Raw genomic sequence first — 15,803 nt, forward strand, 5'->3', positions numbered from 1 at the left:
AATTCCAACAGTTCCTGTATCAGAAGGATTTCATACTAAAGGGAAGGGTGTATTTCAGTGACTATGTAGTATGGCGTTCAGAAGACCAATCTCCTCAAAACAGTAAAATGCCAAGGAACAAAAGCACTTACCAGCTCTGAGGACAGCAGCACAGACAGCAACACAGCACTCAGCAAGAGGGAGCAGCTGCTTCTCTGTCCCTGATTTAAAGGCTGGCCCGCCAGAGCAGAGCATGCTGGGGAAGGCCGGAGCAGCGCTGAGCAGTCAGTGCTGGCTGAGGTATGGGGCTGGCGGTGAAAAGGGCGACGTTTGCTGTTGCCAGAGGTTGGGTGTAGGAGCTTGAGACTTCCAGGAGGTAGGTGGTGTTTTAGTTGTCTGATAGTTATTTTCTCTACTTCCCTTGTCTTGCTGTGCTCGGTAGTCACTGCATTAAAAATGTGCAATTTTTTTAAAAAATAACTTCACCTGGTCCTGAACTACATCATCCTGATGCACCTTATTTCCAAATGGTTGCTGTGGCGTCACTGTTTAATTGTGTTAAGTACGATCCACGCCCAGGAACAACCCTTGCGGCAATGCATTTACCGAAGTCTTACAAATAACTAGCAATGGGAATGGCACCGTCATGACTTCTGGTGTACGTTACCTGTTGTCCACAAGGACTTTTAAGCTGTGCATTGTCAGTGGAATTGTGGTGTGAATGACTTCTAGATCGCAGAGACAAAATGTTATCAAGTAGCCAAAATGTTTTTAGGGGAGAAAAGCCTTTGAGCTCCATACGTATATTTTCATTTCTTGTTTCAGTGTTCTGCCCATGAGAGCTAACAGTTCTTTTATAATATGTTGTTGTAAAGAGATGTAATGACTATTGTATACTAAATAAATTGTGTAATTTGAAAATGACTTTTTGGATTGTTTTTATGTTGGGATGGAATGAGAAAGGTGCAGTTAGGGAATCAGCTGTTTCGATCCATATGGAGGAAAGGGAAGTATTTTTCAGCAGGAAGCTTTGACTTTTCTCAAGCTTGTTATGTTGTATATATCACTGACGACTTCTTGTGTTTTAACAGTTTGCTGGACTTCCTTTCGCTGTTACAAGTTAAAGCTGTATCATCAGCCATGATTTTCACCAGTCATCTCCCATTATGCTTTAACTTCAGCAAGGTCAGTAGACTGAGGCAATTACTCCACTTAAGTAAATATCATTTGCTTTGACCAATAGGCATCTGCTTGTTTCCACACTGTAGCTCAAGCTTTAGTATACTTACTTGATGAAAAAAAGGTGTTCTTTGGGAGAGAAAAATAACATGTATTAGGACGGCCTGATATAGGTAAGCTTTTAAACGTCTAGGTGTTCTTGCGGCTGGGAGAAGCAGGATTTGCAGAGCTATACGTCCAACTGTCCAGCATGTCTCGTTTGTGGTGCTTGAGCACAGTCACACCTTCACATGTGTGGTGCTACTCTTCAAGGGAGTGTTTTGGGAGTTTTCTCACCAGTGATGTTAATTAGGTACAGACAAGACTTCTGTAAGATTCATTTAATTAATGGAATGTTATCATAACATGGTATGCTTGTATAGAGGGGATTCTGGGTTCCAGAGAACCGTTTCTCAAAACCTCGTCATTCATCAACAGCTACCAATAGCATGGTGCGAGCTATTTATTTAAATCCCCAGGAAACGGCCATGGTTTTTATCATTTGTATAATTAAGAAAATGCTCAATTGTCTTCTGCTGTCCTAATCCTGCTCCTTCTAGAGCCACAGTTTCCCTTCTAAACCTGCTGGTAGTAGCCGGTCGGTCAGACCTAAGGACAATCAGCTTTCGCATGGTTTGGCTACGTGTTATATACTTGGAATGTTATTTTAAAAGGGGAAAACATAAAGATTAATGTGGTTGACAGGCAGACAGATTAAATACTAATATCCACATGATTATTTAAATTTCAGACCTTTACAAATATTTTATGCTAAATAAAAGGTTCTTCCTACGCATTTAAAGTCTGTAAAGAACGTGGAAGACGATTACTAAAAGTACCAGATTACTGAAAATCCCACTACCTAGGGACCCAGTGATTTCTTTTATTCCATTTTTTTTTCTTCCCCCCTCACCCATTGCAAAGCTTTCTGTTGTCAAGCCAGCTGTCCCCATTCTTGAGCCATGTCGGTGCTATACTGTGATAAGCTTTTTCATAGAGGTACTGAAATAGTTGAATGTGTCTGTGTAAATGTGGAACAAGTGAAGATATGATTTCAGAAATTGCACAGTAATTAAAAGAGCAGCATGCAAATTAAAACATAAATTAAGTGAACTAATTAGTAATCCCTAGAAAGAGGAAAAATAGGTTTTAATAGGGCATGACAGCTGCAAATGAAGGAGTTTTAAAATGTTTTCTGACCTTTTGTTTTCTACTGTATATTCTGTAAAACGTATGTCTAACTGCAATTACATGAGCAGCTCTGAGGTTGTGGTGGTTGTTACTATTATTTGTGTTTGTTTACAAATTAGTGCCATAGCTGTAATAAGGATCACAGTGTGCATCCTACATGTCAGCTTCTTCTCAGCACCTAAAATCCCAGAATAGGGAATAAGCCTATGGGTAACACAACTTGAGTAATTCTACTGAATGTAAAGTTAAGGATTTCCTCCTTCTTAGAGGAATTGTGTGTCTGTTGCAAAACCCATGACTGTGCTACATGCAAAAAGCACTTGGATAGCTGAGAAAAGTACTGGTCTGCGGCCACAGCCAGCTGCAGCCCTTGGGCAAACTCAGAAACGTGACATGTCTTCTGAGTGTGTAACTAGAGCTGGAGTCCACACATCAAGGAGAAGCAACTGCTGCTTCCCTCAGCTTTCCAGACAGAACAGCATGCCTGACTCGTGTCTGTGGAAGTATCTGATCAAAGCAGAGAGAGAAATAATTCCATAAAGTCCAATCTTTAGTCAACCTGAAATACACGCAAGGAAGAGACATCATATACAGAAGGCTTATTTATTATTTATACCGTGCCTTAGATATGCATGGCACTTCACAGGCAAATAAAGACAGTCCTTGCCCCAAGGAGCTTACAAGCTAAATTAAATTAAGATCAGCCAAAATGACAGTGTATCAATAGTTATGGGGAGAACACAAGGTATGCAGACAAAGTTACCACTGTTTGGGGAAGGAATAGATTTTTGTGCATAATACATATTTACTTCATTTTCCATATCCTGTTTGTGACTGCTATGATTATGAAACACACAAGCTGACATACCTACCTGACTTGTGAACGTTGCAAGATGCTCTAGCCTATGTTTTCCTCACAGGTGAATGTCTCAGTAAAATTACAAAATCATAGCTTATGTACCATCTGTGAATCAAAACTATTAGGCAGGGGTAAAAATGGCATTTAGCTTTTCCAGGTGAAAATGCCACATTATCTGCAGTGTGTAACCATGAGTTGATTGTGTGCTCAAGATCTTCCAAAGTGCGTCACAAATGCATGCAAGAACAAGCTACTGGGTGAACATTTCTCATTTGGAAAATGTGCAAATTAATCTAGCCTGCAGACTGCATTGACCTATTTGCTTATGGTTTTTTAATATATATATATATAAAAAAATAAAAGCCAAACCTCCCAAAACAAGCTACTGATGCAACTGTAAGCAAAGCAGTTTTAATGTTTTTTACAATACATTGTTTTATGCTTTGTTTTAGTGAAACAAATTAAAATCTTAGAATCTATATGATATAATCAAATTATCAGCTGATACATATATAATTCACATATAATACATTAAAAATGGCATAAAACAAGATTGTGTTCTTGCTGCACTTTATTTATATATACAAGTAGTCTCATTTAAAAAAAAAAAAAAACAAACCAATTCTATGGAGCCTTCGCTCTTCCAAATATTGTCAAGCTTAAAAAAATCCAGAATACTAGCTGGACATTAAATGGTCTGAAAGAGGGACTGATAATTTAGAACATAATATTCCATCCCCTGCAACCGCTGTTGGTTTTCCCCTGTTTCTCTGTCCCCAGTTGATCATGATTTTCTACTAAAATGTATCTGAGGGAGGCCTGCATTACTACGAGCTGTCATGCATGGTTTTTGGAAAATTGCTGTCTTTGAATTATTAGACTTTTGGCTGGGTTTTGCTTATCACAGGATTTTAGTTTTAGAAGTCCCAGTGATGGGTGAAGTTCTTTTCTGGGTATAGGAAAGACCTTCAGTCTTCTGACATCCTGAAGACACTAGGGATTTTGACAACATCCCAGGGATGTTGGGTTTTTTCTTCACTGAAGAGGCATCTGTATCCCCAGTCAGCTCTTCCCAAAGCATTACTTGGCTACAGTTGTAGCTGGTCAGTGCTTCTATTAAACCAGTCAATATCTCCAGCCTCTCAAACCTAATTCCTGCAATGCTTCTATGAAAAGAGGTTTAGCAAAACATGAGGGACAGGATTGTCGATGCAAATGTGGTTCCAGCTGGTCCTTAGTTTAGGCTCAGTTTAGTACCTTTCATTCATTAGGAATGAAAGAGTGTGGTGAACTGTGGTCTTTGCTACTGAAATTCCTAACTAGTGACCTTTGAGGCTAGTAGCTTAGAAAACCTGGCCTTTTAATTAAGAAAAGTGTTTAGTTGCAAGCATCTGATTTGATGTGGTGTGCCTAAATTCAGTTTCTGCATTTATATGACAGCATAAAGGGATTTCATTAAGTTACAACCGAAGTTAAAGACCACCCATGCTGCTTCATTCCTTTACCTGGATGCATAGACTCTCATCTGCACTCATCAGGGAGCAGGTGCTGTAACTGAGCCTTAGTCAGGGAAACAAGACAGATATATTACAACATGGACTTTATTTCCACAAGAAAAAGACAATGTGCTTTTTTTCTTTAAGTAATTGCTAAAGCTCCTACTGAAAACAGTACACACAGGGTGCTTTCTTCATGCTTTGAGCACCATATTAGCTTATGCACATAGGATCTCTCAGAGTCCTTTATTACTTTGTGACAAAAAAAACCCTCTTTATTTCTTAAACCCTGTATGTGAATAACTAGGTACCCCAAGTTCTCCCTTTATTCTTTCCAGTAAGTTTATATCCCCAAACATAAAGGTCTAGAATGTCCCAAGATTAGCTCCTGCTACTAGATTTTTCAGTTAGATGCAGACTGTGGCTTAGTAGTGGGAATTTGACTGCCTCTCCTAACAGGAAAAAAAAAAAAAACAAACTGTCCTTCACCCTTGCTTCCAAAACTTTGAGAACAGTAGACTTGGTAATCTACAGGTCTTCTGCATCTGTATGCGAGTACAGTTCACTCAGCTTCTCAAACTTTGGTCCCCACTCTTTAATGTCATCATACACTATACCCACATCCAGTCCCAAGGAGCTCAGGGTACTCAAACTGCTGGCAACCGAGCCTTCTCCTTCCGTGCAAAACACCTGCGGCGAGTCTTGGGGCACGGTCTGGGAATGGCGATCAGCATCTCTGACAACATCTGACCAGTACTGACCAAAGTCTCCACTAGCAGAAGAGGCTTCTGTAGCAGCTGATGTTTTGGTCTGCTCCTGCATGCTTGGGGATGCGTCGCTGAAGAAACTGTTCAGTTTTGTTGGGTTTTCTTTCTTCTTGCAGAAGGAATAGGCTGGGCTGGTTTGAATAGACACCTGCAGCTCTGCCATGTTGTATGCATCCTGGAGTGAGAAACCGTTCACATTAAATTAATATTCTCTGTAGGTCCCAAAATTTCATGTTCTAGTGGAAATAAAGAAGGAACAATCCTAAGGTAGTCCGTTTGGTGTGAACACATGAAGGAGTGGCATGTTCAACCAACTCTGCCACCTACAATGTGCCTAAGAAAGCCAAAACCCACCATGCAGATGAGAATGCATGAAGAACACCTGTGCAGCCTGCACTAGTACTGTTACATTCAAAATCAAGTCTAATTTCACATTAGAAGCTAAATAAAAATGACAGAAATGCCCCAACTTTGTTGAGAAATTCAGATCTGAATATTTTTTCATCATTAAACACTGATACTGAGTATGGCAACAAAGGTGAGAAAGGATATTCACAAATAGCATGTTAAAAGAAATCTTTCTGCATTAGTAGTTCCATATCTGTTGTGATTTCTGTTGAAATTTTATCAATCTGTGGAATAATTGCTAGTTATGTTATATGGAAGCAGCATGATTGTAGAAGCCAAGTACTACCCATTAAAAAAAATTTGTAGTGCAGAAGCAGTTAATGCTGTCTGGTAATTGTGCCGCAGTTCCTGAAGTGCTACTTCTGTCACTAAAGCTACCGGTACCGCGCATGTTAATTGCATTAACTGATCAGAATCTTTATGCCAGCTGAAAGAAAGAAGTGTTGTCTTACAGCATCCTTCACCTTCCTACAATCCAAAGGCTGTGTCTCTAGACTTATTTACAGGCAAAAGAAGAATGTTGACAGGCTCTGTGAAACAGAATTCATTACAGCAAACAAATAATTATTTGTGTTGCTCATGCTAGTCATCTGAATAGTAGCTATCAATGACAGAGCCATCAAATCAGCGCTTTTCAGAAGATTACATTTATTCTCTCGCATGCTGAATCGTGCAGCAATTTCTAATATAAGAGATTATCCCAGGTAATCTTGGTAAGCCTTTGCTGATTGTCAATCGGAGACAGAGAACTGCTTCAAAAAAAAAGAAAAGCCCACCTGCAATCAAGAAGCCACATAAGTGGCAACATTGGGGTTTGGGACAGGACTGTAACATAGAATAGCTGCTTATTTCCATTCATCCAGACTAAATACTGTTAGTGATAAACAATGTGAGACTCACAGCGCAGATGCCTATCTTGGGCATGTTCTAAGTAAGTGCAAGCTACAGTGTGATCCCACTATAAGCATTTTATAGTAGCACGGCTACCAGTATAATCAATAAAATGTGGCAACTTTTAGTTGTATGAAACTTAAATGGGAGTTTGTCCAAATACAGATTTAAGGATCATCACTTCAGTGAACTCTGTGATATTAAAATCATCCTTCACTGCTATTAGTTGTTCATTAAAATGACCCATTTCTTCTGATTACATACCATTCTTAGTTGGCAGTCTACAAACCCAGGTCGATCCTTGCCTCTAGCTTCACAGCTGGCTTTTAACAACATTTGGTGTTTTGTTGCGTTACGTATGTACTCAACAGCGCACTAATCCACTACAATTTCTATGAACTCCTAATTTCTCTGAGGGATAGTTTTATTTATTTCAGGTGAAGAAACCCCTTAGTAAGACAGCCTCTTGTCCCTGTAGTCCTACCCTCCACTAATATTACAAAGACAAAATTCTCTTGTCCAAGCACCCTTGTAATCCTTTTGCTAAGGTAACATGAGAATACAATTAAGGTATTATAATTCTGGGTATTTGGGTTTTTTAAATCTAGACAAACAGTTACATATTAAAAAGAATACTGGAAAGTTTTAGTTGCAATCCCAGCATCTGTTACATTTGAATAATTTAGGAATAGTATACAGAACCCAAAGACGCTTCACTCCAAGCAGCATTTCTTCAAGACAGAGTAATAGCCTCAGAAGAAGATCATCAAGTCACTAATTTGCTTCCACTGCTAAAAATAAGGAGTGTATTTTAAGAACTCTCCAAAAGTAATTAAAACATGTCATACAGTAACTGTGGATTTCCTCAATCTATAGACCTTCTCGGTGTAAAATTGCAAAGTATTGCAGAGGAAGTTAATCTTATTAAGGAAAACAGGATTTATGCGTACAGCTGTCTATGTTATCACATGGAAAATGTCCCTGTATGCATTATGTTCACACTAATTCATCAAGAAATTAAGGATACTCTACAAGTAAGAATAGTTTCTCAGGTGGCCTTGTAAAACACTCTCTGTACTTTATAATGAAAAATTCTTGAAGATATTTGGAATTTTGGGACACATCACATTTAATTTTTTAATTTCATCTATTTAAATTACTCATCTATAGCATCTGCAGTTTTCTTTCAAAGTTCTGGCTTAAACTGACATGTAGAAATCCTTAAAACAGCTAGCAGAAATGTTAATATTATCTGGTTTGGATATAATCTGGTCTACTGTAAGTATAAACACGGCTTGTGTTCACTAGTGTATTTCTCTCCAAAACAGAAAAATGCAGGAAGGTTCTTCCACAACCACCGTGTGCCTTAGGGCTCAAGAGGAACAAATGTAGTACCTCGATTTTGTAACAATCAAGTCTGAATAACTGCTGTTACAGTCTCCAGAGAGAGACTGTCTATAACGAACAGGTCATGTCAGGCTCTTTAAAGCCCTCAGTGCTACAGCAGTAATTACCACTGAGAACCTCAGCAGCTCCTGAGCCATGAAACCAAAAATACCGGCTGTTAGTTCTTTACTGCTAAACTCACTATACAAGCATTTTTAAATATGCACATAGGATCACTTGCTTTAAGACAAATTAAAAATTGATAGACACTTATCTCGGCTTAAGAAACATGCACCCCTGTGTACAGAACCTTGCAAATAATTCATCTACCAACTGCAGTAATGAATCAGCAGAACAAAGGCTAAGGTCCTCGGTTACAAAGGGAGAGCATAAAATACATTTTCATTAGCATGGTGAGCCACCAGTCCCCTCTTAATTGTAACATAACACAATGATCCTTACTTGGTCTTGTTCCCCACCCCCTTCTTCATTGTAGTTGAGGATATTTTCTCTGATGTCCTCCAAATCCTCATGATGCGCAGGTACGTGGTGAACTCCTCCGTTCAGGCCTTTGTGACTTTTCCAGTGAGCCCACAAGAACACAGCACTGAACAGAGCTGTGTGAACACACAGGAGCAAAACGGAACATCATTCAGAAACAAGTAAAACATTTATATACAGGCGTGCTGCAGGATGGCTTAAAAGCCGCTGTTCTCTATGAGTACTGCAGCACTGGCATGCAGTTGGAGCCAGCAAGGCTGTAGTTTTGTGTTTCTCAGCAAATGTTTGATTTTTGCACTCTTCAATGTAGTTACAAGTGAACATCAAAGACAGAAGAAAAGGCCTTTAAAGAGCATTTTAAAATACCCTTTAAAGTACAACTTTGAAGTTGTTAAAGAACTGAATAACCCAAGTGCTGTTCAGAGACCTATCTATTGACTGTATTGAGTTAAACCTCGTAAAAGAAAATGTATACAAAGGGGTAGCACTTAAGTAACAATGTGTTGACAGTAACAGATACAATTACACAGAAATGAAGCACAAGAAGACATGAGACAAAAGAGAAAATTACTTTTATACATTTTACTAGGAAAAAACAGGCACATTTCGCCTTAGCATCCGCAAATTTAAACATTTTTCTTAAAATGCTTAGGTGCATTTTACACACTGACAGTTGTAAAGCTTCAACATCAGATACTGAACATAGTATAAATAGAAACTTTGTGTACCACTGTGTTACCAACTCTATAAAAATTGATAAAAGCTCATAGTAAGACCTCAAACCACTGGATACCATAAATTAACACCGAGGTGAATTAAAAAGACTAGAATCTCTTACGGAATATCTACACAGCAGAGTGCAGTTCTGTGGAGCAGCATCTAGGTGACCTTGGGACTGTAACTGGTGTACACGGAGGTCTGTGCCCTGCACTGTGCTGTGTAGCTATACCCTTGAAGCTGAATCAATGCCTTTGAGATGTATGTTTATCTCTTCCTCCCTGCCTGCCCCCAATTAACAGAATGTGTCACACAGATTTTCACACGTGGTAACTTTTTGGCAGTCATTTTTTAGCTGAGCTGATTTTGAGATACTGAAGAAGTCATTTAATGTTCTACACATCTCTCCTATTCCTCCTGGCAGGGAGGGGTGGGGAAGGTTCGTGTGATACCGAACCAATGTGAAGCTGTCCTGGTATTGATTTACTTGCAAAACGGTTCCATATTTGAATTTAAAAGATGTAATCAGATGTCAGAAAAGCAGCTTTTCTAACCTATTGGAAACTTATAAATTTATAATTAAAATTGCATGAATTAATCACTTTTAAGTGCATTACTGCTTTCTGGAAGCTGTGTAAGAGAAAGGGCATCTGAAATCTTGAGAACAAGGAATTTTCTTAAAAATTCTCCTAACAAAAGTTACAGTTTTGTGATAATACCATTGTTAAACACATCTACTAAAATTTTCACAGCAATGCACACCACTTGGTTAAAAACAACTGTTTCTAACTCATATTTTAGACCTGAAATATTAGCAGGATTATTAGGTAAAAGATCCCGTTGGTTTTCATTCAAGTTCAGTCAAGCACAGGCAGCAACACAAAGTCAGCTCACAATAAAACTGCTCTGACACAGCAGAACACCCTCCTTTAACATAATGATCTTGGGTCAACTTCCACTAACTGGGACTCCAAAAGCTGTGAAACCAGTTAGCTTCCCATGTTATTTGCTGTTTGTATTTGCACGGCAAACATAGTATCTAGCAGAGTTGGGGAAAACGATGGTATTTCAGGTAGCTACAGATGGATGCAAAATAGTCCACAACTCCTTTTCATACTCTTACTACGACTTCTGAATGAAAAGTAATTAACACTGCAAGCCATGAGAAAAATCCTTTGTCCTTACTCAGGCAAACTTTCATCATATTTGAAAAAACAAGAAGGACTCAAAGATGTGATCCTTCCTCACCAGTGAGATCCTTCTTTGTCTTTTCTCTTCTTTTTGAGACCCAATGCCTAAGTGTGAAAATGGCTGAGGAAGCCAAAAGCAGCTGTTGGGAGTTGTGACACAACTGGCAAGATGCAAGAGACTGCTCCTGTCTGACTACATGTATTCCTATCGGACAGTGTATTTCTCCTAGACTGAAAAATCTGCTTCATGCTCAGTAGTATTTTAAACAATGCTTATCTGGTAGTAATTTCCACTCTTGCTGTTCAATTGAATTTGCTTCCAATTATGCATCTGAACAGTTTCTTAGCAATGAAGTGAAAATGTGCAGAAAATAAAACTGCAAAGACTTTCCATCATTCACAAATGTTGATTCACTTAGCAATATATGCACACGGGGATGAAAAATAAGTTACTGATGGAGTGGAGACCATGGCAAAGAAATGAAGGCAGAGTCAAGTCTCCATGAGGAAATGGAGTTTATCAGCAGGAAGATGAAATGATGACTACTCAGGACAAGATGGATAAATGAGTTCACCAAAGGTAATACAATATGTAGTTCCCATAACTACCTAACAGCGCCAAAAAGCAAATGCAGATGGCAAACATGGAACTAAAGCTCAGGCCTGTATCCTTGTGAAAGATCGCCAGCATGATTTCACAGTTACGTCCAGTATAGCCATCAGGGCAGTGACATTGGAACTTGGTTGGTGACTGCGAGATGCAGGTACCATAGTTACAGGGCCTTTTAGCACATGCAGTGTAGACACACTGTTTACCAGTGGCATTCTCCATGATCATGTGTCCCGGAGGGCAACTGAAAAGACGAAGGCAAAATGAAACCATTAAACGTTGAGAAAAGTAGGCATGAAACACAGCATTTAAGATTTTAAAAGTCTTTGATGACAATCTATATACAGTTTCTGAATTAGCTACCAGAAGTAAGTTACTTAGAATAATTACAGGATTGTAGTCTTTTCTAAAGCGGCCATACAACAAGCTCCACAACTTTAAACCCTTATGTCTGGGGCTTTCAGAACTAGGGTAGCCCCACTGGCTTCTGCAGGATTACCCATGTGAAAAATAGCTGGATTAGGGTCTGCAGTTCTGTCTGGGCAGGACAAGCTATGCAATGTTCGTGTTTCCATCACAGTGAATTTCCAGAAAAAAATGTATCTCTAGAAAACTCTGTTTGTGTGGACAGCGGCAGTCAGTAACGCTTAAAGTGCACGTTTTCACAGTACAACTAACTTGAATTAGTGTTGTCCTAACCTCAGCCCCAGCCACACACAAGAACTCTGTGCTTAATGATGCGGTGCTTCTAACACAACTCGAGTGGCCTGTAAGGGAACAGAGGTCACAGCTTAAGACAGTGTAAGAAGTCAGACACTAACAAAAGAAAGCACATCTACATTGCACAGCACAAGCTTCACAAGACAGCTAGCCATGCTAGTGTTCCGCTCCACTCGAGTGAACATCCCTCTTTTCCTGGTTTTCAGGGTTTACAAACATGCTGGATTCGCTGCTGTTCTTTAAACATTTTCAGTTAAGACAGGCAGCTGAAATTGTTACAGAATCAATGGAGATATGCTGATTTACATCAGCTAAGGGTAGTACCTAAAAGGACAGTGTTCTCTGAGTAACCTGATGCCTATGCAGGCATCTAGCTTAGTGTTCCACCCTGGTTCAACCGATTTGATGAGATTGCCAGTGGCAGCCTTCAAGTTACACACTTCTTCAGCATCCACCCTTTCCCACCTGAATCTGGAGGGTTTTGTGCTTTTATTTCCACCAATTACCTGCATTCATGCATCATCCACAAATCAATACAAATAAATTCCTGGTTACAAGGGTTATTCCTACAAGCCTCTGAAGAACAGCCTTCTTTGATGCCTTGGGCACTTAATACTGACACCAGCTCCTTCACATGAGTATCCAGAGGGATCCTGTAGTTATTAAATCTGACATCCTTCATACATCCTGAGGCAAGGCACAAAGAGACTGTTTTAAAAGCCATTCAGCAAGAATGATCTGAAGCAGCGGTCAGATTTGGCAGTTTATGTTTAACAAAGGACCCAGGCTACCAAAGTTTAAATCTAGCACTGAATTTACCTAAAATTCCACAGCATTTTTCCCCATTTTTTGACTGAATTTGTTCAAGTTTTGATCAAGATTCCCAGTGTTTTCCACAAGAACCAAGTGCTGCTGGAGGCCCCCATCTACTTGTGTTCAAGACAGCGGAACACATACCCCCTCACTATGTTTTCAACAGAAAGGTCCAAATATTGTGGAAAATCTGTTATATTCTTCAATGCGTAACAGTATAAATTGTGTTTGGTTGATTTTAATTGTAGTTTACAGCTTAACTTTATAGAAGAGTAAGCCACAAATAATGGTGAAACAGCCTTAGGTCACTCACAGAAATTGTGTACTGAAGATATGTGGCACTAATTTCATATGCACGAGATGCCTCAGCATAAAAGCATATACCTTGAAGAATTAAGTACATCTTATAACTTCAAAGCCCTTAAAGTTTCAGTTGCTTAGCAGCAACATTAGTTGTCCTCATTAAATGATCTTCATGTAACCATTTTACTTCCTTGATCTATTACTTAAAAACAAATACTATTACTCCCATAAATAAAAATTCAAAATATGGTCCCTAGTTCTCAGCATAAACTTTAGTTACTGGAATACTTCTAGTGAAACAATAGAAAACAATCTTTTTCTAAATAATTTGTGATGCACTTATTTTGTAAGTTGTTATTCTATTTAATGCATATACATTTTATACGTTTTCTCCTTGCAGTTTTGTGTTACTCACTGAAATACTTTTATCTGGTGAAAACATTACCACATTGTTTCAAATGGATTTACTAGAATCTGGTTAAAGAGGTGAAAGGCATGGGAGAGAGAGGTGATAGACAGATACCAGGCACATTTAACCAAGTAATGCTGTGTGTCTTCCTTGTCAATATAAAAGATGTGCTGCGTAACTGTGCATTACTTATACTGCGATTTTAGACGAAGGGTGAGCTGCCAACTGAGGACAGAGTAAAAAGCTGTTATGGATATCTTACCCTTACATTTCTCTGTATTTCTCCTTTGTGTAACTATTCAATTTCCATCCACTCAGTTGCTAAAAACTTAAATTGTTAGCTCTAATTCAATAAACCATTTGTAATTTTAGTTAATGCTTCAGATGAGTGACTGTAAAATCCAATAATACCAAGGTAGTGCATAAAGGTAATAAACCAGAGTTTCTTGTGTGCTATGCAATGCCCATATAAAATGGAAATACTCCTTTCAGCATAGGGACAGTTGTATTTGGTAGGGAAGGACAGCTGCCAAATGGACTGGACAGAACCACACAATGAACCAGTTCTGTGTATCTAATGCATTGAGCCATCCACAGTCCACCTGGGAGAAGCCTGTGGATCTCCAGTTACAAATACTCCATGCACAGCTGTGTGAAGAGGTTACCGTCTTTTTTCCAAGTCCAGTAGCTAACAGTATTTGCACATAATTCACTGCCATACCTTTTTCCTAGACAGAACAGTTTATTTGTCCCTTTTGCAAAATGCCATGCAAGAAATCTGTTTACTTTGAGCCCTACATAAACAAGAAAGCTTTTTGCAATATGCCCATGTAGTACCAATAAACCTTCACTTTTACAAGTCCATATTCAGAACAGCGAGATCAAGAATTCCTCACCTTGAAAACTCTTGTTTTGATTGAATGGGTAGGTGTTTCCAAGGACCAAGCTGCTGGGGTCAATCACAATCTCTTTGTATACTCCTGCTGCTTTCAGAATTTCTCTCTTCCCACCTCCTTCATAAAGGCGAAGAGTAAATTCATTTTCATTCCTCTCCAGTGTGATATGATGCCATTCACCATTATCAATGTGGTAGGAGGGAAGGCTTACAGAATAGTCTCCATCACCCAGATTATATGAGACCACTAAGAATCCCTGAACAACCTTGTGGATAATTCACAAAGTAGTAAGAAAGAAAAGAAAAGTCATCACCTGGCATTTTGTACTGACCTGTAACTGTCACATTACTTAAGACTTGTATGTAACCATCAATCTTAAAGCATTTGTTTACATTTAGGGTATGTTCACACTGCACGTACAGTGTAATACAAAGATACTTCATGTGCTACTGAACTAGACAACCTAAATACTGGTAGTGGTGTACTCACAGTAGTATGTAATTCACTTGGATTAATTTTACCCTGCTTCTTTCTTGGACAAATTTGTGGGGTTCTTCAAATGGTTGAGAATCTGGTGTATCACTTCTACACTGACAACTCAGACCAACTTAGCTGAAGAGGTGACACATTCAGTGGTATGTATAAAATGAATAGGTTGTCATTTTGGGAGTGACATCATTAGAACTGCTACAGGCACCTTTCTTGGCAGGGTTTGAAGAACGCAGAATCAGCCACTCATGACCACAGCTGAATAGGACACTATTCATCCTATTCTGTATAGCAAACTATACAGTAACTGGCAATAAATTCATTTGAAATCCAATAGCTTATCATGGTTGTGCCGTCAATATCTTAAGTGAAGGATCAGATCTGTAAGCGTCCATAAAACAAATTCCAAATTTTATGCTTAGCATAAGGTTTTCAGTTCTATTTCCAACTCTTAAGCTAATGTTTCTCTGGGCTAACTATTCAATGGCATTGATTTAACTTCATGCTATTACTGTCTGGGATGCCTTGCTCACCTGTAGGATGATGTGTTCATCCTTCTTTCGAGACAACATGCTCGTGATGACACCGTCAGGCTGCCGTGTCCTGATCATGGCTTCAAACAGTGTCCTACGGGCAGGCACACTAATAGGAAGCTGATAGCGAATGTGACTTCCTGGCCCAAATGTGTATTCTTTGGCAACTAAAAAGGCAGGATAAAGAGCTTTAAATTATTTTGTAGGGAGAGGGAAATATTATTGTTTCCATTATTTTCATAATAAGAGTTGAAAGTAAAAGAAAAAAACTGTAATGCACAGCATGGGTCCATGAGATGTAACTTGTCTTTGGAACATGTCCTTTTATCTATTTCCACAACTTCCCCAGTCACTCTCCCACTTCATCTTCCTCTGTAAAGAGGTGATCTCCCTCCTGACTTGATCCTGCTAACGCTTCTCCTTACAA

General features: G+C 39.0%; 1 protein-coding gene across 1 annotated transcript in view; it reads right to left on the reverse strand.

Moving 5' to 3' along the window:
• Window positions 1-5,271: 5,271 nt before the first annotated feature.
• The window catches only part of LOC104257371 (neural-cadherin), a 66,264-nt gene continuing 55,732 nt past the window's right edge, over window positions 5,272-15,803 (reverse strand). The window contains exons 28-33 of the mRNA XM_059824956.1: window positions 15,377-15,543; window positions 14,355-14,619; window positions 12,440-12,620; window positions 11,213-11,457; window positions 8,658-8,812; window positions 5,272-5,685 (exon numbers count right to left, since the gene is read on the reverse strand). Coding sequence (XP_059680939.1) covers window positions 5,272-5,685; window positions 8,658-8,812; window positions 11,213-11,457; window positions 12,440-12,620; window positions 14,355-14,619; window positions 15,377-15,543 — 1,427 coding nt within the window. The remainder of the gene's footprint in view (window positions 5,686-8,657; window positions 8,813-11,212; window positions 11,458-12,439; window positions 12,621-14,354; window positions 14,620-15,376; window positions 15,544-15,803) is intronic.

This window comes from Gavia stellata, chromosome 15 (assembly GCF_030936135.1).
Source record: "Gavia stellata isolate bGavSte3 chromosome 15, bGavSte3.hap2, whole genome shotgun sequence".
Taxonomy (NCBI): Eukaryota; Metazoa; Chordata; class Aves; order Gaviiformes; family Gaviidae; genus Gavia; species Gavia stellata.